Raw genomic sequence first — 21,268 nt, forward strand, 5'->3', positions numbered from 1 at the left:
CTTGGGCAATTGAAAACTCATAACCAGGGTCTTTAGAAACTATTATATATGGATTTATGATTTATGAAGCATCCTTAAAAACCCAATCACATCATTAAAGTGGATTTTATATAACAGCATTATATAAGTTATTGACAGCTTTAAAAAAATCCTGGCATTGTTCATTTTACATTCTTAGCTCCTTCCTGTTAAATTTGAATTCACACAACTTCCCAGCTACAGAAAAGTTACACAGCCGGCCGATTTGATTTTACTGTAAATGTACTGCTGATTAGCCTGACACCAATTTGGATAACCCTACCCCTTCGTCTAATTACCTGAAATTACCTGAGCCACTCCACATTCTCTACACGCCATTGAAACTACATCCATAGGAAGAAGTCATTTGTTGGGTTGTGTCACTTCCAGGCCTTTTAAGTTTACAGCACACACTCAAGATGAAGGAAGACCAAACATTTAATCCAATGACATCTGTCTCCTTTGATATGCTCCATCATTCCTTTGTTCCCCCTTTTATTTGGTCATGTGACCCTAACCTTTGCTTCCTGCCTGGCTGCCTCAAATCATCCCACAACCTATCAGTCACTGCCCACACTGTGTTCCAGACACGCACCGCTCACTCAAGCCATCAGCAAAAAGTCCAACTAAGCAACATTTTCACCCACAGACACAAACACTGAAGATTCCCATCCAGGTGTTTCAAATCCAATACACCCATACGTCGACTTTGAAATGTAAAATGATGTTAAAAGATTGCATCACTAGAAAGAACCAGACATCTCAACATCTGACTTACAAACTTTTATTCAGACATACGCCAGATCGAACACCAAATGTCTCTTTTTCCTCTACAAAAACAATGACAGTTTGTACATATAAAAAATAAAAATACAAGAGATTGATGAAGCAACAAACTTCTGCGATGTTTGACAACTACAGCTGCTCTGCAATGGGTAAGGTGTAGCAACATTATACCCCACAACTTCTAAAACAAGCAGGATTTGCTGTTCACTGAGCAGCAGAGGTCTTGGTGGAGTTGCTGGAGTTTGCAGTGAATGCTGCGATCTCACATGGGATAGTTGAGCACCACGTCTTGTTTGGCCAGCTCCAACAACATAGGGTCGTCGAAGAACTTGCTGATGCTCACATCCTCGCTCAGGCCCTTCGGAGAACCAAAAATTTTTTAGATATAATAAAAAAAATAAGACAATTTACAAGCACATTTTATAGAAGTATCGATGAACAAGTGGTCAAAAGGCTCACTTTGCGTCTTCGGGTCTTGATCATGAACTCTCTGGCTAGATGGGGGGCAGGCTGAGGCTCGAGGGGCCTGATCACAATGCTCTTATCTAGAGGGTCACCAGGCACAATCTGAAAGACAAACCCGATCGTCATGGTGAAAAATGAAGAGAGAAAGAGCAAATGGCAGCTGTGACTGGTCAACATGGGAATTCTTCCCCCTTTCACTCAACCGTGCACAATCTGTGAAATAATCTGACAACACGAAGCACATCAAACTCAGAGCATTAACAAGCTGAGTGGACATTTCATTAAATATCTGATTCAGTTGCAAGTCTGTCCCTTTGTTACTGAGTCAGGGGTGCGTCCATCAACATGATGGAAAGCGCAACGTGAAAGTGCTGTCACTCTTTTTGTCTGTGACCGACATGGCATCAGCGTCTTGTTAACAGGTTGAGTCGGAAGAAATTAGTTTGAAGGTTTTTAAACAATTTACTAAATCCACTAACTCATTGGATAACCTTTGAAAGTTTTTAGTGAGATGTGATACAGTTCCTAAATCCAGGAGGAAGAGGAAAGCTTGAATCTGAAGTAAGTAGTGTGAGGCAAGTAGCTAAGACTTTCTCAGCCTCGAGGAGAGATTAAAAGTAGAGGAAAAGGGGAAAAATATCATCAATAGCATGGCTGAAGCCTAATCAACAGATGGATGGGAGCCTCGAACAAGAATAAGTCAGCAGCGCACTGATAGCATGCCAATACCGGCACTACATGATCAAACTAATGAGGGAGGCACAATATAGCCTCTTGAGTTAAATGCGGCAAACAGCATAGCTCACTGTGCTATATTCTTATTATCTGGGACAGCTGAATCTATATGTGCTGGCAGGACTAGTCAGCAGTGAACATTCATAGTGTTGATTGTATCGGTTACAGACAGAGAGGCTGCCTTTTGAAGAGTCATTTAAGGATAGGTGGTCGTGGTGATTGGTACTTCATCTTGGAAGTCTGCTGGGGGGGAAAATCCTTGTTTTTTAAAGGAGAGTTTCTCGAAACAATCTACAACTGAGCTAGGTGGAAATAATTCATCACACTGGTTCACATAATTGCAAAATATCAAAATATTTCTGCTGCAGTTTTAAAAATGAAAATAAAATCAGGAATCTTCCCAGGGGAAATCTGAGTTGGTAACTGCCCTAAAACATGAAGGGTAATTTATATTCTCAGGGAAAAAAAAACTACACACAATACAAAACCTAACAAGTTGACTGAAATAAGTTACGAGGGAGGGAAAAAAACCCTGTGTGCATTTGTCATCAGTGGGTTTTCATTTATTTTTCATGTCCCAAAGGATCAGTGTACCTATAATACCTCTTTTTACAGTATTTCAACAAGCTTATGAATAAATAACTCATGCCTAGCTTCTTGTCACACTTTCATTTTCACCTCAAGAGGATAAAACAAAACTTAGGAGTATAAAAAAATACTTAATATTTCCATCCAGGATAATCCTTTTTTCTTTCAGACTAATTTCAGAGCAGCAAACTATTAATCTACACTAAGTAGAGTTAATTTTCCCTGACACAGCTCTGCAGAGTGCAGACACAAACACATGTCAGACATGTGCAGAAAGATACCCGGACAGCCACGTTATACTTAAAACGTAATGACTCAACACTCCCCTCTAGTCCACATCAAAAGCGTTTTAACCAGAGTGGCAGACATGTGCACGACGTGGGTCACTCTGCTGCACAAGCTGCCATAATTTTATGTGGTGTCAGAGTTTGTGCGCGCAAGTAAGTGCATGGGTTTCAGCAGACGAACCAAAAATCACGCTGTCGTTTAGCGAATATTCACTATGAAATTCACAAATTAACCGTATGTTTGGGGTGTTTTTTTTGTCTGTTTTGATAAAAGCTTATTCCGCTCCTCAGATGCAAGCAGGTGAAGGTTGGCCATTATTTCATTCTCGATGAATCTAAGCTTTTTCTTTACTTGTATTAAAGTACAGCGCATACCAAACTCCATGTGTAAGTCTGACACCTCTGGATGTCTCCAAAGCTCCTTGAATGTCTGCGTTTTCTTAGCATTTCCACCTGGATTTTCACTGACGTTGTTACTGACTTTACTAAACAAACATCAGCTGGAAAGCAAGTTAATGTCTTTAAATCTTACCTGCCAGTGGTGGAACACAGACAGAGCAAAGGCCTGACCCTGTGTGTGTGTGCGAAGGTCTGTCTCAAAGCCGAACGAGTCGATGGCTGGGATGAAAGCCTTAATTGTGTAGAGAGGAGAGCCTGGAATCGGTGCATCCTGGGTGACGTGACCCCTGATCAATGACAAACACGACACCAATAATTAAAAAGCAGAAGGAATTTGTATTTACTAATATTTGCACTGCTTTGCACTAAACCCTACATCGATATAAAGAAAACAGACAAACCTCCTTCGAGCCAGCACTGTGTAAACTGCAGACACACAATCAGCTGGAGCCTGAACCTCTACAAAGTAATATGGCTCCATCAACCTCGGAGTGGCCTGAGACATAAGGGACAGTATACGTTAAAGCCAAAAGCCTGGAGAAAAAAAAAATGGCAATGGCATGTATAGCTGACTGACAGATTTATGAAAACAGCAGCATACAAGCCAAAGAAGATGAGGAAAGAAGCCAACATCATGAAAGAGAAATGTTATCACACTGCAATTAAAAAGACCACACATCAGCAAAGATCCATACTCTAATCAAGGTAATGGAACATTAAAGAAAGTGCGGGTGAAAGGAAAAACTGGAGAAGCTGATGGCAGATGAGAAGAATGGGGATCGGGGGAAGAATGAGCTCACCATGAGGAAAGCAGAGTACACCACTCTCCTTGCTGTTGGGATGACCTGACCTCCTCCTCTGTGGAGAGGCTCCTGAGCTATGACCGCGTCCAGGATCTTGAACTTGACATTTCTGATGGCTGAAGGCAGCAAAACACACGGTTATGGTTAGATAACACTGATGAGGAAAGGCACATTTTGACAGTGTACAGTTTCTACAAGGTTAGGAGGAAATTCCAGCACCAGATGCAATCCAAACAGCGTGTTTCAGTGGTGCGGGGTTCAAAGAGAGAACTTACGTTCATCACACAGAGGTCCTTCCCTGGTGCCCCACTGGAAGCCCTGCACAATGCTGTCTTTGACTGAACCAAGCAGTGCTTTGTCCACCTGGAGGTGAAACACAAGTTGATGGAGGATTGGCTAAAACCTTGACAGTTCAATATCCTTGTATGATTTGACGGGTAGAAACTAAGCACAGCTAGCCAAGAGTGGATGTTCTAAACTTTTATTTCTTTAAAATGTATTTTTTTGATCTTATATAATAAAAATTAAAATGAATCATCGATAACTAAACTACTGTCACAAATTTCATATAACGGCATAGTTTAAGGCAGGGATCTCAAACTCCAGTCCTCGAGGGCCGCTGTCCTGAAAGTTTTCCATGTGTCCCTGTTGCAACACACCTGAATAAAATTAGTAGGTCATTACCTACTAATTTATTCAGAGAGAACAAAACTTGACTGCATGCTGAAGTGGCAACCCCAAACCCTACTCAAGTAAATTTAAGTAAATGTAAGTGTTTGGAAAAATGTACTTCCAAAAGTAGGGCTGCTCAATTAATCGAATTTTAATCTAAATTACGATCTGGGCTTTCAACGATCATTAAAAATGACTGAGCCGATTATTAGCACACGTCACAACAATTAAGAGGACCCGAGGGAAGCTCGGAAAGCTAAGCAGAAGTTATTTGGAGAGGAGAGTGACTGCCGTTGGTTGAAAAGAGAGGTAAAAAAAAACTTCAGTGGTGTGGAAACATTATGGGTTCGAGGAGTCAGACGTGGATCAAGTAAACATAGTGTGTAAACTTTGCTACGGTGTCGTAGCTGCACCACAGAGCAACACTGCAAAGTTCACTAAACATAGATGCTTACATTTTTTCATTTATTTTTATATTGCAAACATTTGCACTGTTATCAGTATTTGCACACTATTTTATATTATTTTTTGACAATCTTTAAAGCCATTATTCAATACATTGTTATTGTTAAATAAATATCGTCAAATAATTGAGATCTCAATTTTAGTGAAAATAATCGTGATTATCATTTTTGCCATAATCGAGCAGCCCTATCCAAAAGTTATTTTATTGCACCGTGTTCGTTCACTCATGAGCTGCTGTAACATGAACCAAATGGCTGAATTGCCACCTCAGCATGCAGTCAAGTTCTATAGAGTCTTGCTAATAACCTGCTAATTGTATTCAGGTGAGTTGCAACAGGGACACATGGAAAAGTTTTCAGGACAGCGGCCCTCGAGAACTGGAGTTTGAGACCCCTGGTTTAAGAGCTCTGCCAACAAGTTCTGATTGGTTCAGTTTGTCGGTCTCTAAGCTACTCAAAAAACTGTGCTCATTTGCATGATTTTTTTTGTTTTTAAACCAGATGTCGACCTTGGACCAGTTTAGAAGTGATTAAAATTCCCGATTGGAATCGAGCAAAAACAAGACCATATCTCATATACACAAATGTTAATTTGAAAAGTGAAAAAATAGTGTCATCACCTTGAAGTATCACAAACTAATTCAGATCCAGATGTTCATATGAATATGGGGGATGTTGAGATTTGGTGCAAGTACGCTCCTCTAGGTTTCTATTGTTAATGCATGAATTTCGGCAAGACTGAAAAAAGTCAAACTGCCAAATACTCAAAGGGCTTCAGCTTTTCAAATGATAAATTCTTTTGCATAAAAACAATTTGAATTTTGTGCTTTTAAAAGCCCCATTTTCTGTTATGTTTTTGGATGCTTTTTTAAACTGTCAAAGAGTTTTATTTTGTTTTGAAGAGTCTGTGCTCAAGTAGGAAAAAGCGTCTAGCATTAAATCTTTGCATAGACAAACAGGCGCACACACTGTTGTGACTAAGCTGCATGGCTGAATTAAAACCTCACCTCAGAAGGCAGTGTGTCGTCTACAAGAATGTTTGGTCCTGTAGTGTCTGGTCCGAAGGCCCAAATAGATCTGGCAGCCAGCAAATCCCAGTCGTACTTGGTCTGGAAAAACTCTCCCAGCTTCTTCCTGTCATGAGAAAAGAACAGAGCCCAGTTGAAAAGAGGGCTGCACCACTGTGCCACTGTGTAACATTAAAGATATTGGCTCGCTGGGGGGTAAAGGGGTTAATGGAAGAGGAAGAGTATCCCATGCTGGCTCTGCTAGATACCAATGAGCTGAGACATGTACTGACTGGAAGCCTCTCTCGAGCACCATACTCACTCATGCATGTAATCATGTCAGAGAGGAGGAAATTCATCCATGCTTTTAGTGAATGATTCAATTACTGTAAGTGACTTGATCAATACAGCATGGAGGATTTTTAAAAAAAATGAAGACATACATTCAGTTTGTTCTTCATATTGCCTTAATATTAAAATACAGAAAGTTGTTTATATACACTTTAAATAGATATATTGGTGACAGTAGCTGCTTTTGTATTTACCCAATAGTCCTGAATACCAGTAATACATTTCAAAGAAAAATAAACATAAGAGGCAATTAAGATGTGACTAAAATATAGACTTTCATTGACCGTTGAGATTTTTTTTGTTTGTTAATACAGTGTCCCTTCATTTGTGCAAGCGCTAGAAAAATCGACAAACCAATAGAACCAACTGTAAAATGTTTGTCCAAATTTTAAATGCATGGATTATTTTTAATACCTTAATGTAAAATACCAGCATTGATTGTATAAAGTCTGGCACAAAAAAAACAGAGTTCTCTCTCTTGAGATGCTTTTCCTGGCCTTGTGCTTTTAGTTTTGGCTTCAGTAATCTAAATAAATAGATAAATAAATGAAAAATCATACTCTCTAAATATAAAAATGGGACAGCGGAATGGTGGAGAAGATGTGGATCAGAAGAGGCACATCATTATCATATCTTTTGGGACTGCCCTAACTTAAAGTATTACTGGCTGGGAATTCATAAAACTCTTTGTGAGTTTTTTAAGATAAAATTTGACATTAATTTTATAAATTTGTACTTGGGCTTGGTTGCTGGCTCGGTCCGGGGAGGGGACGCAAAGCTCTTACAAGCGCTATTAGCGGCCAGCAAAAAAAATCAATAACCAGAAAGTGGTTAAATCCAACTCCGCCAACACTTGATTGGTTTAATGTGGTTTTTGAAATATTTGAAATGGAAAAATTTACATTCTTTTTAAAAATTCGAAAAGACAAATTCTACAAAATATGGAATAAATGGATTAGCTTTGCGTCCCCCATCCGCCCTGAATTTAGGTAAGACCAGCCCTGAATTGGTGTATCTCCCATGTATCGTACAATGTCAGGTTGACCCTCAACTTCATAATATCTACCTAATGCATTCTTTGTAAATAAGTTAAACATGCTGCATCATGTATACACTGTCAAGCCACCGAGTTCATTTTTTCACTATCTGAATGTAAAACAAAAGGACTAAGAAAAAGTCTTTTCCTTTTTTTTTCTCTCTCTTTTTTTTTGGGGGGGACTAAATAATATCAATGCACCTTATTGTAACAAGTCCTTTTTTTCTTCAATAAAAATATATATACAAAAAAAAAAAATCATACTCGGCCGTATTAAGGTCAGGTGACCGAGTTAGCCATCTAAGAACACGTGCATGTCTTTTGCCTTAAAAAGCTGCTCCAATGCATTTTTCTGCATCTTTTCTTATAATGTTCAAATCAGTTTTGCAGCATTTAACTGAATGTGAGCAGAAACTATAGTTCTATAACTTAAAAACACATCTTGCTACTTCTTGCTGCAGTCACAAAATCTGTAGCTATCGGTGACCAAGTTCCTCTGGATGCCGTGCATTCCACTAACATAACACTGCCTTCACTGCGTTTGATAGATAATGTGGTATTGTTTGGATCATGAACCCTTTCTTTCTTTCTTTCCTTCCTTTTTCATTCTATGTGCCCACCATTCTGGCATGAGTTCATTTTACTTTCATTTATAAATAAAAAAAACCCCAAACCATTAATCAACTGGGCATTTCTTTCCTTTTTAGGTCTTTTCTGGAAAATCTAAATTTGATCTGTTTCTGTTTCTTGAGTGTTGCCAGCAGTTTCCATGTTGTAAACTATTTAGATTTATGAAGCGCCGCTTGACTGTAGACTTTTACAATAGGAAAACATGAAGAAAGCAGTGGTGAGAAATTTTACACCAAACCTGACTCCTGCATTCAACTCAAACGAAACATTTAAAACTAGCTGAATCGGATCACTCAGAAAGGGCACACCTCTGTGTCTATTCATGATAAAATATCTAGAGTAGAGATCAATAAATGTACTTTTATAAGCTTTGAATATTTCTATGCCTTCCTTCTTTGGCACATTCAAATACAGAGCTAATGACTGGGCTTAAATGTCTGCTGATTTAAATCTGTTTGAGGATAAATGAAAATAAAATATTGGTCAGGATGGCGCTGAAGTATTGAGTATTTTATAACCCTGGTATCATATTAGAAGGAAAAGGAAGAAATCAACACGTCTAAAATAGTAAATTACATTGTTTTAGTTCATTGAAAGTTCATTCTATCTTCTATACGTGTGAGGATAAGAGTAATGTCTTCACCTACCTGTTCCAAGATATCTGCACTACTTCATTCTCGATGTCCTCGGCCAGCCCCTTCTCCAAGGGCTCGGCAATCATGGTGATCTTATTCCTGTCAATCATATCATACATCTATCAATCACTAATTATGGGTTGGAGAGAAACTCAGCTCAAGGGAAAGACTGACTGAAACACTCTGAACAGTGCACATATTTAACTTCTCAACATCAAACACTACAAACTGCAAAACAGCATGCATTCGATTTCAAACTTTAAAACTAAAAAAGAAAATTATTTTAGAGCCGGGTGCTCTAAATTAGATTAATAATCTATCCCAGACTGCCCTCATGCTGTTGTTTGTTTGGATAAGATCTAAAAATATTACCCTCGACACGTACTTTTTATTAGGCGTCTCAGCAAAGCACTTCAGGGACGATGTCTCCACAACTGTTTCACAGAAAGTCACAACAGGGTCGGCAACCTGAGGGGGGACGAGGAGCGAAATTACAAATAGAAAGCAATGATTTTACTCGTGTGTACTGTCTTTAAGTAATATTTCATTTTTCTACCAAAAAAGTAAATAAAAACCACAAAAAAAAAAACTTCTTTAAAAACATCAAAGCACATCTGGGTTGGCAGCTGCGAGGATAACACACTGTTTCCTCCCCTTTAACAGACTAACATTGCAGCTACAGCCTAATAACTTCCAGGGAAATTGCAGCAAAAACTAAATCTCATCATTTAAATTTTCTTACTAATTCTTGTGGTCCCTGAAGGTGTCATTACGAGACGTGAAATAAATGCCACGAGTTGTACATCATTAGTAAAGCAACGCGGAGGAAAAATTACTTTGATGTCGATTTCAGAGTACATCTTCCTCAAGTCGTGCATGACGCAGTCCAAGTAAAGCTCTCCTGTCCCCAAGATGACATGCTCTCCAGACTCCTCCACCTGAAAGACAAACACACCAGTCAATTCATTTAACTGTTGTTTAGATTACAGTCTGGAGCAGCGACGCTTCCAATGTTTGTCCTTTCAAAGGTAAAACTACACTGAAAAATTTTAAAACATACTGACTTTAAAATAACAGGCTCAGGCTGTTATTTAAAAAAAAGAAAAGAAGAAAATTATTGACATATGTGTGATGTCATACCTTTGTGGTGAGAGAAGGATAGCTCTTGTTGACCTTCCTCAGTCCGTCGAGCATTTTGGGCAGCTCTGATGGATTCACTGGCTCCACTGCGATCTTGATGACTGATGCTGTGTTGAACTTCAACGGCCTAAAAATCTGAGCCTAAAAGGCAGAGTTAAAAAAAAACATGAGAATCTGGATTTGACTCTTTTTTTATTTTTTTAAGACGTTGGGCATATTTTTCTGCCGATCTCCCACCTCTTCGTTCCCTCTGGGCTCTGTGATTGTGGCAGTCTTGACGATCGGCTGGTCACAGCCCTCAATGAGAACCCAGTTACCGGCGGGCACTCGATTCACTTCAATCTGATACCTAAAATAGTGGGATCAACTGAAATTTTAATAACCAATCCCTGATTTGCGACAAAACAAAGAATTCAAGCTTTAAAAGTATACCTGGCCACAGAAATCCAGAGACGCCCCACAGTGCAGACCTGAGAGTCCTCCTCATCTTCAAGTGTGTAGTTCTCTCCCAAGACCTTGACGGGCTGACCTGCCTGAATGGTCCCGCTCAGCACCCGACCGAAAGCATGAAACTGAACGCCATCCTCTGTACTGTACATCTTAGTGGTGTGGCACATCAGAGGACCCTGAGGACGACAGACATGAGAACATAAGAGGAATTATGAAGAAGTGGAAAGTTTTAACCACTGGAACATAACTTTTAGTAAAGGTATCAATTAACAATTTGTGTTTTTCGAGCAATTCAAGGAGCCCTTTGACTTTTTTTGCATCAGACCTGAAAGAATTCCACTGGAAGGAGACTGCCACCTTTAGTAATTAACTGCTGCATCTTCTCAGCACACAACAAACCTGACCTTCCATTAAACTTACATCAGGATCACACTCTGCCATGACTTCCCCCAAGTCTGAGTCAAGACCACCGGTGTAGGTGTGCTCGATCTTGTTCCTAGCACCCTCTTGTGGTGAAGGAATGTGTTGCACGCACATGTCTACAAAGCCTGCAAGAAAAGCACCAAGATTTGATGTACTGAAGATATGAGACTCAGATTTTCTAAAGAATGACCGTTAATCTACAGATTACAGCTACAACATACAGACAAGCTAATAGTCTATAGTCTTATTACTACTTTATTGATTACGCAGCCAAGCATACAAGCCTGTATAGTATTTTAAGTTTCAAAAAAAGAAAGAATAATATATATAAACAAAACAAAATAAATAAATCGGGCAATACCAGTGAACTCTCCAAAGAAGCGATTACAGACGAGCCTCAGCAGGGGTCTAATGTTCAGCTTCAGCTCCTCCTTAGTCAGGTGGATACCAAGCTCATCCAAAACTCGAGGGAGAGACGTGTCCACATCCCCAACCACCTAGGTACAAAGAGGATTTAGGTAAGGATTACACACAGAGCTTTGCGAGTTCATCCCACCCTCCCTGCAGCCAGAATGTACCAAGCTACCTGGTTGTGCATATGTTAAAATAAATAAATAAATAAGACGTTAAATGCATCGAACCTGTGAGAGGATCTTGTAGAGAGGCTCCAGAACAAATTCCACAAAGCTGCGCTGGGAGTTACTACTGGGAGCTTTTTTCGTGAACTTGCGACTGAATTAGGAAGAAGAGAAAACTGCTGTAGTAGTAATAATAGTAATGATGTATTAAGAGCGTAGTTGCGTATCCACATTAGCTACTCACGTTTTGGGGTTGAAATAAATATCTCCCCAGAGCCTCTTGGCAAACTCATTATAGTTGATGTCACCTACAAACAGAGAGAGAACGGGTAAGAGGATACAGTGCAGTGTATGAAATAAAGTCATGGCTTTTTGTAGGGCTGGTCACATGAAAGTCGAAGCTTTGAAGCCCCCCAGACTGAACTAAGATTCTTCAGTCTGACATTTGTTTTTCAGGCTTCCTGAACCACTTTAAAAATCAAAATCATGTGTGTTAAGATTCTTTTTCAAGACAGAAAAATATCAAAACGATATATTATACATCAGCTTTCAGTAAAAGACATAAGCACTTGTTAGATTTACAACCTAAAAGGCCCCTAACTTCAGAGTATTTTGTAATCTTATGGTTTTAGCTTATCGAATGTACTTTAGAAACCACAAATTATTTAATTCATCAACCATGCTATGTAAACAAAAAAGGTTCATTTAACAAAAAATAAACAACACATAAAAACTGAAACAGATAAACTGTATAAGGACGCCATGTTTCTTGTGCATTTACATGTTTTAAATGAATTAAATTGGGTCAAAATAGCAGAAATACACAAGGTTCATTATTCAGACAAAGCTTTATGGTTAGAAACAGCAATATATTAATACTGCTGTAGTGAAGCACCGATTTCACTACTTTATAAGCCCAAAAGTCATCTCACCATAGGTATCGGAGTAGATCTTTGCAAAGGACCCCAGGGTGAAACAGATGCTGTACTGAGAGCTGGCAAAGCAGACATTTCCAAGGAGAGGAGACACCACCAAGTTCTCATCTGTAGAATATGTGCTGAGAGGGAAGAGAAATAGCCAATCAGCAACCAGTGTCACTGGGTGGTCAGTTACAGATTAATGTGGCTTTCCTTTAAAAGAAATTCTTGCTGCGACCATGTTTACCGCCTGACAAAATAAAGAATCCTGCTATTGTCAGCAGCACAGTGCTGGCAAGCTTCACACTACCTCATACCACCAAGATATCATATTAGAAAATATTTAAACGTAGTAACTTAACACACACCAAGACAATAATATCTATTATTAACAAATATTTTTATGGTAATTTTCTTTGGGGGGAAAAAAAATCGCATAAAACGCTTCACACACTTCAGACACTGTTAGCGAGGGGTTCCCAGTATTACCTCAGCAAACCATTGACCTCATCTACAATGTGGCGAAGTTTATAATAAGCATCTGTGGGCGGCAGTTTGAGCTCCAGAATGAGACGATCAACCTTGTTGATGCAGATGGTGATCGCCATTCGCTCCTGAACTGCATGCTTGATGAGACGCTCTGTGTTCAGCATCACCTGGGCAGAGATACACAAATATCTGTGAGATCTATGGGCAGCTGAAGACCACACGTGAAATGACATAAAAAGATATAGATAGTGTTGGTTTGGGAGAACCGCAAATAGGAGTTGACTCACTCCTTCTGCTGCATCTATGAAGAGGACAACGCCATCTGAGAGGCGGATGCTAGATGTGACCTCGTCAGAGAAATTCACATGGCCTATGGGAGGACAAGCACAAAAGTAGACTTGTTAGTTTTTATGTTTTTTGTCAGCAACTTTTAGATCATTCTATAAAACCTCAAAATATGCATCTAACAACTAAAGGATCCAATGTGAATACAATACCTGGTGTATCCATTATATTGAAAAGGTAGGATTTTCCTCTGGAGTCAGGCAGGACCATTGTGACAGGGGTACTTTTGATGCCAACTCCTCTCTATAAAAACATGGATCAGGCAAAAGCAAGGAAAACATCAATACGGTCTTCTAAAGAAGATATTCAGGCTAAATAGACTCTGGATACTTATAAATATTGATAGAATTATTTAGTAATGAATGCTATGTAGCATTACAGCAGTTAAACCAAGCCACTCACCTCTTGTTCGGTAAAGAGGATGTCTGTGTACCGGAGCTGAAAAAGTAACAGATCATGTTGGTCTCAGCTGTCATATACAGAATCTATGTATAACAGACTGCAAACATTTTGAATTATTGTACACAACACTCACATCCACATCATCTCTCTTCCTGATTTCTGGGTGTGTCTGCTCAATCAGGCAATCCACAAAACAGGTCTGAATGGAATAAACACATTCATTAGATTCCCGTGAGCCACAGATGGCTCTAAAGTGCAGCCATGTTATTAGCATATGCTCCAAAATGTTCCAAATCTGTTCAATTTTTCATCTTAGGAACACATGTTCGCTTGGCTACATGCTGGAGGAGGACCACGACTGGAAGAGCATATTTAAAGAAGCCTGCGCCCGGAGCAGGAATAAGGCAGACTCTAACCTTGCCGTGGTGAAGGTGACCGCAGAGGGTGACGTTACGAATCAGCTCTGGCCCGTCCATCAGATCTGCGAGAAATCTGGCGAGGGAGAAGAGGGTTAATGCTGCTTGCCAAAGACACGCTGTAAATGCATGTAGATGGATTAATGTGTAAAGAATATTACACGAGATCAGTCTGTGAAACGCTGAATTGCATTTTCAGATGCAACGAAACACTTGAAAATTTCTTACTCCATATCGTAAACTGTGGCAGGCAACTCCTGTTCCATCAGGGTGAACTGCTTGTTCTTCACAGGCTTGATGATCGGCTCTGGAAGGAGTAAAAAGACAATATTGTGTACAGGATCATGAAAAGAAGCATTTTTAAGACTGCACTCCTTGACTATGTTTACAGTACAGAAAGATTCAGTCTACCGTTAAAATGTATCTGAAAATACAGAGACTGAATCTGTGGGTTTTCAAAACATTTACATTTTTCTTTAATTTTGCCCAGTGTACTATTGCGCCTGTTTTCATCCATCTATGTTCTCCCACTTATGCTGCTTCCTAACAAACCCAAATTCACTGTTAAGTTCAGCTCGACCAAGATGACAAGACCTTCGGGGTTTCTCGTTAGTGACTACACATGTAAGCATGATTGGTCCTCATAAAGTTAAAGCCATGAGCATCTGTTACTTGACAGAAGTCTAAGCATTTTCCTATCATTTTTTGTAGCTTATTTTTTTATTCTTGACTAAATTAAAACCCACTTTTAAAATAATGGCCACTTTACATTTATAATAATGTTAATCATGGTGCTGGTAATTTTCTGTTGAGAGAAGGCAAAAACCTCTTTTCTGTATGTAGAAACCTTGGATTTTGGTCAACAAGGTTTTTTTTCATCTTTAGATCAGTTTAAGCAGCCCTACCTGTAAGTGGTTGTGTATCTTCCTCCTGTACAATAGTTTCCACTTCAGGCCCATAGACCTCCTCTGCTGTAGGATAGTACTTCTTGTCCTCATGCAGGACCACCTCCATGCCAGGGACATCATCATCAGCATCCGCTGGCTCATCCTCGTCATCTTCATCACCCTGCAAATTGTAAATACCACAAACTCATGTATACACTGCAAACACGAACTTCGGTACTACCTAGTAATTACTGCTGGTTCTTGAGTGTTAACCGTACCTCGTCGACGTCTCTGTCCTCTGCATCCAGGTCATCATCATCGTCGTCAGAGTCCAGCTCTGGACCGATGTAGTTCCCAAACTCGTCATACAAATCAGCCTCCATATCGCAGAGAACTAAATGAGGGGTTGATATATCAATGAGCAACTGAATTTGGTGGCAAAGTTCATTTAATAAATACGATCCACTGTAGCATACAAAACGCATAACGTTTCAGCAGAAAAATATATATAGGAGAGGGGAAAAAAAGACGAGATATTTAAAATGTGTAACGTATGTTATTGCTGTTTAAGTTAGCCAAAACGTAACGTGTCACCGAGTCATCAATAACACATCAGTAACTTCTTCATTTTAATGCTTCACTAGAAAATGAAATGTACTTTTAATATAAGTTAGCTTTGGCTTGTTTGTTGTCTGCCAGTGGCGGTTAACATTCATGAGAAAGTATATGCCACTGTAAGTCACCGCTAAAGCGAATGCTAACGCTAACCGCTGCATAGCATGCAGGGACGTAGTTCAGTTACTTTTATCAAGTTCACTCGAGTTTTCTGTCCACAGATAATCAGCACAGAAAATGCATCTTGACTAAGACGTTTCCGTTTGACATAAGCAGCTCTTCCATTACTGCACTAGCGATCCTAAGACGACCGTGCTAGCCGGCTAACAAGCACAGAAATGAATGGCTTGAAAGCGACGTTTGAGTTACGTTGTTGTTGTTCAGAGATTTTAGTTAAAGATAACTCAGTGCTGCATGCGGCTAAATACACATACCTGTATCCTGTAGGAATAACTTAATTATCGATTTCGAGCAAACTGAGAGTTGTGTTTATAAGCAGAGGAGAAAATATTATTCAAAGAGCGCCATGCGCACCAGACGCTTCCGGTTTTCTTCTTCAGTTGTTTAATATGAAGGCGGTTAACAATGGATGTTAAAGCTCACTACTGCCGCCATTTGGGCTACAAAGCCACTACTGCACACGTTTGCAAAACGAAGGGTTCATTGCTACATCGCTTCACCATCCTCAAATGACACTTGCTGCAAAATAAAACGCGTGTACTCACAGAGCATTTATGTAATGATTTGTTTTTATTTTTTATATCTTCACTGACGTCCGTGTGCAATTGTTGCCCTCAGTTGACCCCCATATGTAACTACAACTTCCTCTATTTTTAGAGTTATTTTGATAACTACTTTTAGAATATATTAGCCGAAAGACTCGGAAAATGTAAACGTTACCGTGTTGTAGACCTAAATCTTAATCGCTGACCTGAATAAAGACCATAACAACATCGCGTATGTAGTTACACCCTTTAACCACAAGAGGGCACTAGACACGCATGAATATGCTCGTGAGGAGATAAAGGAGATGAAATTAAAGACATATTGTAATATTTTTATATACTAAAAGTCAGGCATGCCTTCTAATAAAGAATGAAAATACTTTTTAACAAATATGAAAGTATAAGACGTCATTCTGAAAAAAAATCATTGGTTTATTGGGTTTTAATGTGGCTTTCAGGTGTCATTTCAAGACCGTTTTTAATTGCAGTCTCTTTCAAGTGACTTTGTAATTGTTATGGCATGCAAATTGTGGGTGCGTATGAGTTTGTGATGGGAGTTAAAGCCGTCTAAAATTTTCAGACGAGGGATATCCTAGCGGTTGTCAGCGTTGTAACAGAAAATGTGACACTATGTCCCGCCTTTATGAACGATATCGGGGGGAGTTCACTGCTGCTCGTGGATTCTGGCAATGCGATAAAAAGTACACAGACACAGTTTCAGTCGATGGCTTTATTCCTGCTGGTGTTGATAGTCTCAGTAGGCGAAGCCTACACAATAAAGACAGACTGATAAACATTAACACTCACTCTTGATACACGGTCATTCATACAGTTCTCAATTAGACAGAAGTTAGTGTCTGGGGAACGTAAAAAATACTGTTTGGTCAGTTTCAATGCCCTTTGCCATCACATGGCAGTGTAAGTCTGAATTTTATTTAATGGATTTAATGTTGCATATTCAAAAATGTGCAGTTTGTAATAAAACAGTTATAACTGCTATTCGGGAGCACTCAACTCAGTTGGTTGATATATTTGTCATGTTATTTATAAGATTTTTATTGACTGCTGCAGTGATTCCTCATACCACTGACCCACTTTAACATTTACAATCACTCCATGTTCCACACTGAAGGATATTTATTAATCGGATGCTCTCAAACTTTATAGTTATACTGAAATATGCTTTAATATGCTTATATCATTACATTTGATTCCCCACTTTGGGTAACAGCTGAGGTCTTGATGTCTAATGATTAAACCAGGTTTCTATTTCAGGACTGGGGAACAAAAACGTGAGATTCTGGACTGAGGCACGTGTTGGTCGCCAGATAGACACAATGACCCTCGCAGATGGTACAAATATCTTATTGCCGTGCACAACAATTTCTGGGAATATTTTACCTGAGAATATGATTTAAAGTGTCAGCTGGCCCCTGGATTACACCCCTCTGTGTTACACTCTTTCTCTCTCTAAGTGTGTGACCCTTTAATCTGCCACCAGTTTCCGGAGCCGCTGCACCACATCCTCCGCGCTCACCCAAGGCACCGTGACAGCCTTGAACTCCCCTGGCTGGGCTTCGTGGGTCTCGGTGATCAGCCGGTGCATGGGGAAGTCCCTCCGCGGGAAGGCCACGTCGCGGGGACCGAGGGAGAGCACGGGGCAGAAGTCATTAGCTCCGTCCCCGACGTAGAAGATCCTCTGGTACGGGCGCCCCCGCTCCTGCGTCCTGCGGGCCACGTAGTCCTTGACGATCACCTGCTTGCACATGTTGTCTGGGCACCGGGGGCAGTCGTGAGAGTGGAAGGGCCGCAGCACCAGCCGCCCGTCCTTGTTGAAGGTCGCAGGGTTGGAAAAGATGCGGTGGAACAGCTGGCGGGCCCCGACGCGCCGGAGCCAGCACTCTATGAAGTAGGTGTTGGCGTCGGACACCAGTATCACCTCAAAGTCCTTCGCGGGCCGGTTGCGGAGGAACTGGAAGAGGGTGAGCATGCCGGGTGTGGCCGGTATCTTCTCCATGACGCTGCGTATGTCGCTCTCGGTGACCCCCTGCTCCGCCAGGTAGGCCAGCACCCGCTGCATGTATTCGTTGTAGCGGCCGGGCTGATAAGTGTCCGTCAGCCACCCGGGGAGGTGCTGACCCGGGACGGCCTGCACGACCATGTCATCGCTGGTTTCATCCACGATGGTCTCGTCGAAGTCAAAGAAGATCAGGAAGCGCTTGTCAGGGGAGATGTGAGTTGGGTGGGAGGCCATGATCTCTGAGCGCCTGGGTCTCTGGGGTTCCTCCTCGCCTGGGGGATGGGGTGGGACATAACAGCAATTGAAGATTGAATCCCCCATGATTTACTACGCCACAACTTTTAATATTGCCAAGTGGCATCAAATCTCCACCCCCGCTCTTCTGCTCTCCAGCATCCCACGCAATGGGCCGCGGTGAGGAGGAGGGTGACCTTCTGGGAAACATCAATGCAATAAAGGAGGGTGTGGGGGTTTGGGTGGAGGCAAAGAAGTCAAATATAGATTTCATAGCAATAATATAATTTCAATGAAAAGGCACGAAAAAAAATCTATAAATATTATATAAAGCAGCCAACCAGCAACTGTGTCAGACAAGAGGCGGCAGCAAATTATGGATTTTTGGAGAGGGGGAAAAGGGTCAAGTATTGTGTAGAAGAGCGAAAAACAAGGTAAGACTCACTCATGCAGTTCCAGCAAGCAAGCAAAACGGTAAGCTACAGATTATGTATCCGGGCAGGTCAGCCCTATTCAACTTTTTCCACAGGACGTGTGCTTACCTTGGATTTTCCCTGATGTCTACAGTGGACGTCCAGATCTAACCAGCTGACTTCAAACTGTAGCTGGTTTGTTCCTTTATGGGAAGAAAAATACAATGAATGCTGAATCAGTGGAAACGCAGTACAGGACAAACTTAAAAGGCAGACAAATGCCGAAAAAAGGTCAGAGAGCTCATAAAGCACACATAAAAAAAACAACAACAACTATTAATAGGGATTTTAGACTTTTCTTTAAAAAAAAAAAAAAAAAGCTTACTGATTAGAAAGAAAAGTCGAGGCTACTTATCAAGCTGTTAATCTAGAAGGGTTTTGTTTTACATAACAGCAGCACAAACATCATGCAGTGCAGGCGATGTGCGCTGGATTGAGGTTTAAAATACTACTATTACTACTACTAATAATAATAATAATTACAGATGAGTCACCGGCTCTGGTTCCGATCCCCGGTGTCAGTCAGCTCCGATCCGGTCTCATAGAGCGGTAGAGTTCCGCCGGCCGGCCGGTGGCTCGCGCACTTTTATGTGCCACTCAAACCCACCAGAGCCACTCTGAACGTGACCGCGCCTCCGAGTCCGCCCATTTAATAGCAGCCTATTGCGCGCGTTCACGATATAAAAAGATGGAGGGGGGGAGGGGATTGTGGGAGTAGGGGGAGGAAGGAAGAAGAAAAACCCATCGAGAGTAAATAGTCCGTTCCTTGAATATAACCATAGAAGAAATGTGCGCCAGTCTCGTAAATGTAGCCCATTAGTATTTATACATGGCTCCAAACGTGGCATAGCCACATCCACACAATGGAGCATTTACCGAAAAAAAAGGTGTGGAGAATAAGCACTTCTGGTAGCAGTGGGAGGTCAATGGGACAAGGTCAAGCTCTCAAGTTTTCCCATTTATACGTCTTTGTGTAATTCCAATTTAGAGTGGAGAGTCAGGGATTACATCTGAATAACCCCATCTCATCTGAATTTGCTAAAGTAACTCTGCCACATTCACTTAAAACAGAACAGTTTTAATGATCTCTCATGTTCTTACAAAGAGAACAAGCACCTTCCCTTATCCAGGATGATCTGGATTTCCGGCCAATAAGTACTCTGTTGCAAAGGCGGCACAGGGAACGGGGGCAAAGTACCACATGCGAGACATTTGTGAGGATGACTGGAACAAAATCATTTCACATCTGAGAGCAGTGTTGTGTTTTCGTTTATTAACTACAGGGAAACATTAGCATCGCAGCAAGGGAGTTTGTGTTGCCTGCTTGTTTCTCCACGAGACAGCAGTCTAGATAAAACCCTGCAAGTATACTGATTAATGAACCGCACTGCAAGTTTCAGAGCGGTGCACACTTGCCTACAAAAACATGGCATGAAGCCCTCCTCTCTTTATCTGCCTGCTGACAGACGGAGGGGGGGCCTCCTCCCTCCTCGACACCGCAAGGCGTAATGACTAACAGCTGGGGAGGCCGACTATTTTCAAGCCCAAATGGGAATCGAGATGTACAGACGGTGTGTTATTATCTCCCCTGCTCATGGAGTGAGCCTTGGTACCTGACCACCCACTCACCAACAGTGAGTCACTCACACTTTTCTCTACCCATCAGCCCGCTCTGCTACCTTATAGGATTATGTGACTCATTGGTGCACCACTTAAAACCTCCTATGGTGATGGAGGATACACAGCATTTTAGGAGGTATTCTAGCAACAATAAATGCCTTAATGTGACCTCGGTGGATATACACGCTGTTAATGCATGAATAAACCTGGCTGAGATGCAACAAGAGATATCCAAGAAGTCGATTTTAAACACACTCTTGTAATCTAATAGTTATATGGCCTCAAGGCGCATTTGCATATCTAAGAGGTACAATGTGGATACTTGACTGTCAAGATCACTGCCCTCAAATACAATAAAGCCTGCTGTGACTTTAAAGTGAACAAGAAGTGCTCACAAAGAAGAGGATCTAAAACTTCTCTTGTCAAATAAATGCTCAGCAAAGCAAAGCTGTTGTTGAACCCTTAGGGTCATATGTAGCCCGCAGCCATTGTTAGGTAACATGTTGTGCCAAGAACCCAGTGAACCTAAAAATAGTAGAGTAAGAGCTGCAGTGGCAGCTACACTTTTCAGGAAAGGAGGTATGAAAGTTAAACCGACCTGCTGCATTTCATAACCATCCGCATCCGGCAAAGCAAAACACAAACAGAAACTCAGATG

At 40.9% G+C, this 21,268-nt stretch overlaps 2 protein-coding genes across 3 annotated transcripts; both read right to left on the bottom strand.

Moving 5' to 3' along the window:
• Positions 1-788: 788 nt before the first annotated feature.
• On the bottom strand, positions 789-16,117 carry eftud2 (elongation factor Tu GTP binding domain containing 2). Its single transcript, XM_085155577.1, has 28 exons — positions 15,973-16,117; positions 15,202-15,317; positions 14,942-15,104; positions 14,265-14,343; positions 14,037-14,112; positions 13,754-13,819; positions 13,621-13,656; positions 13,371-13,461; positions 13,161-13,243; positions 12,874-13,040; positions 12,400-12,524; positions 11,712-11,775; positions 11,531-11,621; positions 11,251-11,386; positions 10,887-11,014; positions 10,449-10,642; positions 10,254-10,365; positions 10,017-10,157; positions 9,713-9,814; positions 9,262-9,344; positions 8,889-8,975; positions 6,225-6,351; positions 4,357-4,444; positions 4,079-4,197; positions 3,680-3,774; positions 3,412-3,565; positions 1,264-1,371; positions 789-1,162 (listed from the first exon to the last, which is right to left on the bottom strand). Exons 2-28 carry the CDS (start codon positions 15,304-15,306, stop codon positions 1,067-1,069), a joined length of 2,916 nt encoding a protein of 971 aa, XP_085011703.1. The 5' UTR covers positions 15,307-15,317; positions 15,973-16,117; the 3' UTR covers positions 789-1,066.
• Positions 16,118-16,635: 518 nt separating this feature from the next.
• phospho1 (phosphoethanolamine/phosphocholine phosphatase 1) lies at positions 16,636-19,593 on the bottom strand. Of its 2 annotated transcripts, none has more exons than XM_085155587.1 (3): positions 19,474-19,593; positions 19,060-19,133; positions 16,636-18,717 (listed from the first exon to the last, which is right to left on the bottom strand). In XM_085155587.1, the coding sequence occupies exon 3, from the start codon at positions 18,602-18,604 to the stop codon at positions 17,750-17,752; it is 855 nt and encodes a 284-aa protein (XP_085011713.1). In that variant the 5' UTR covers positions 18,605-18,717; positions 19,060-19,133; positions 19,474-19,593; the 3' UTR covers positions 16,636-17,749. The 2 variants fall into 2 exon arrangements, with proteins under 2 accessions (XP_085011713.1, XP_085011714.1); XM_085155588.1 differs by having other exon boundaries at positions 16,637-18,555.
• Positions 19,594-21,268: the final 1,675 nt, after the last annotated feature.

Source organism: Neolamprologus multifasciatus, chromosome 4 (genome assembly GCF_963576455.1).
Source record: "Neolamprologus multifasciatus chromosome 4, fNeoMul1.2, whole genome shotgun sequence".
NCBI classification, from domain to species: domain Eukaryota; kingdom Metazoa; phylum Chordata; class Actinopteri; order Cichliformes; family Cichlidae; genus Neolamprologus; species Neolamprologus multifasciatus.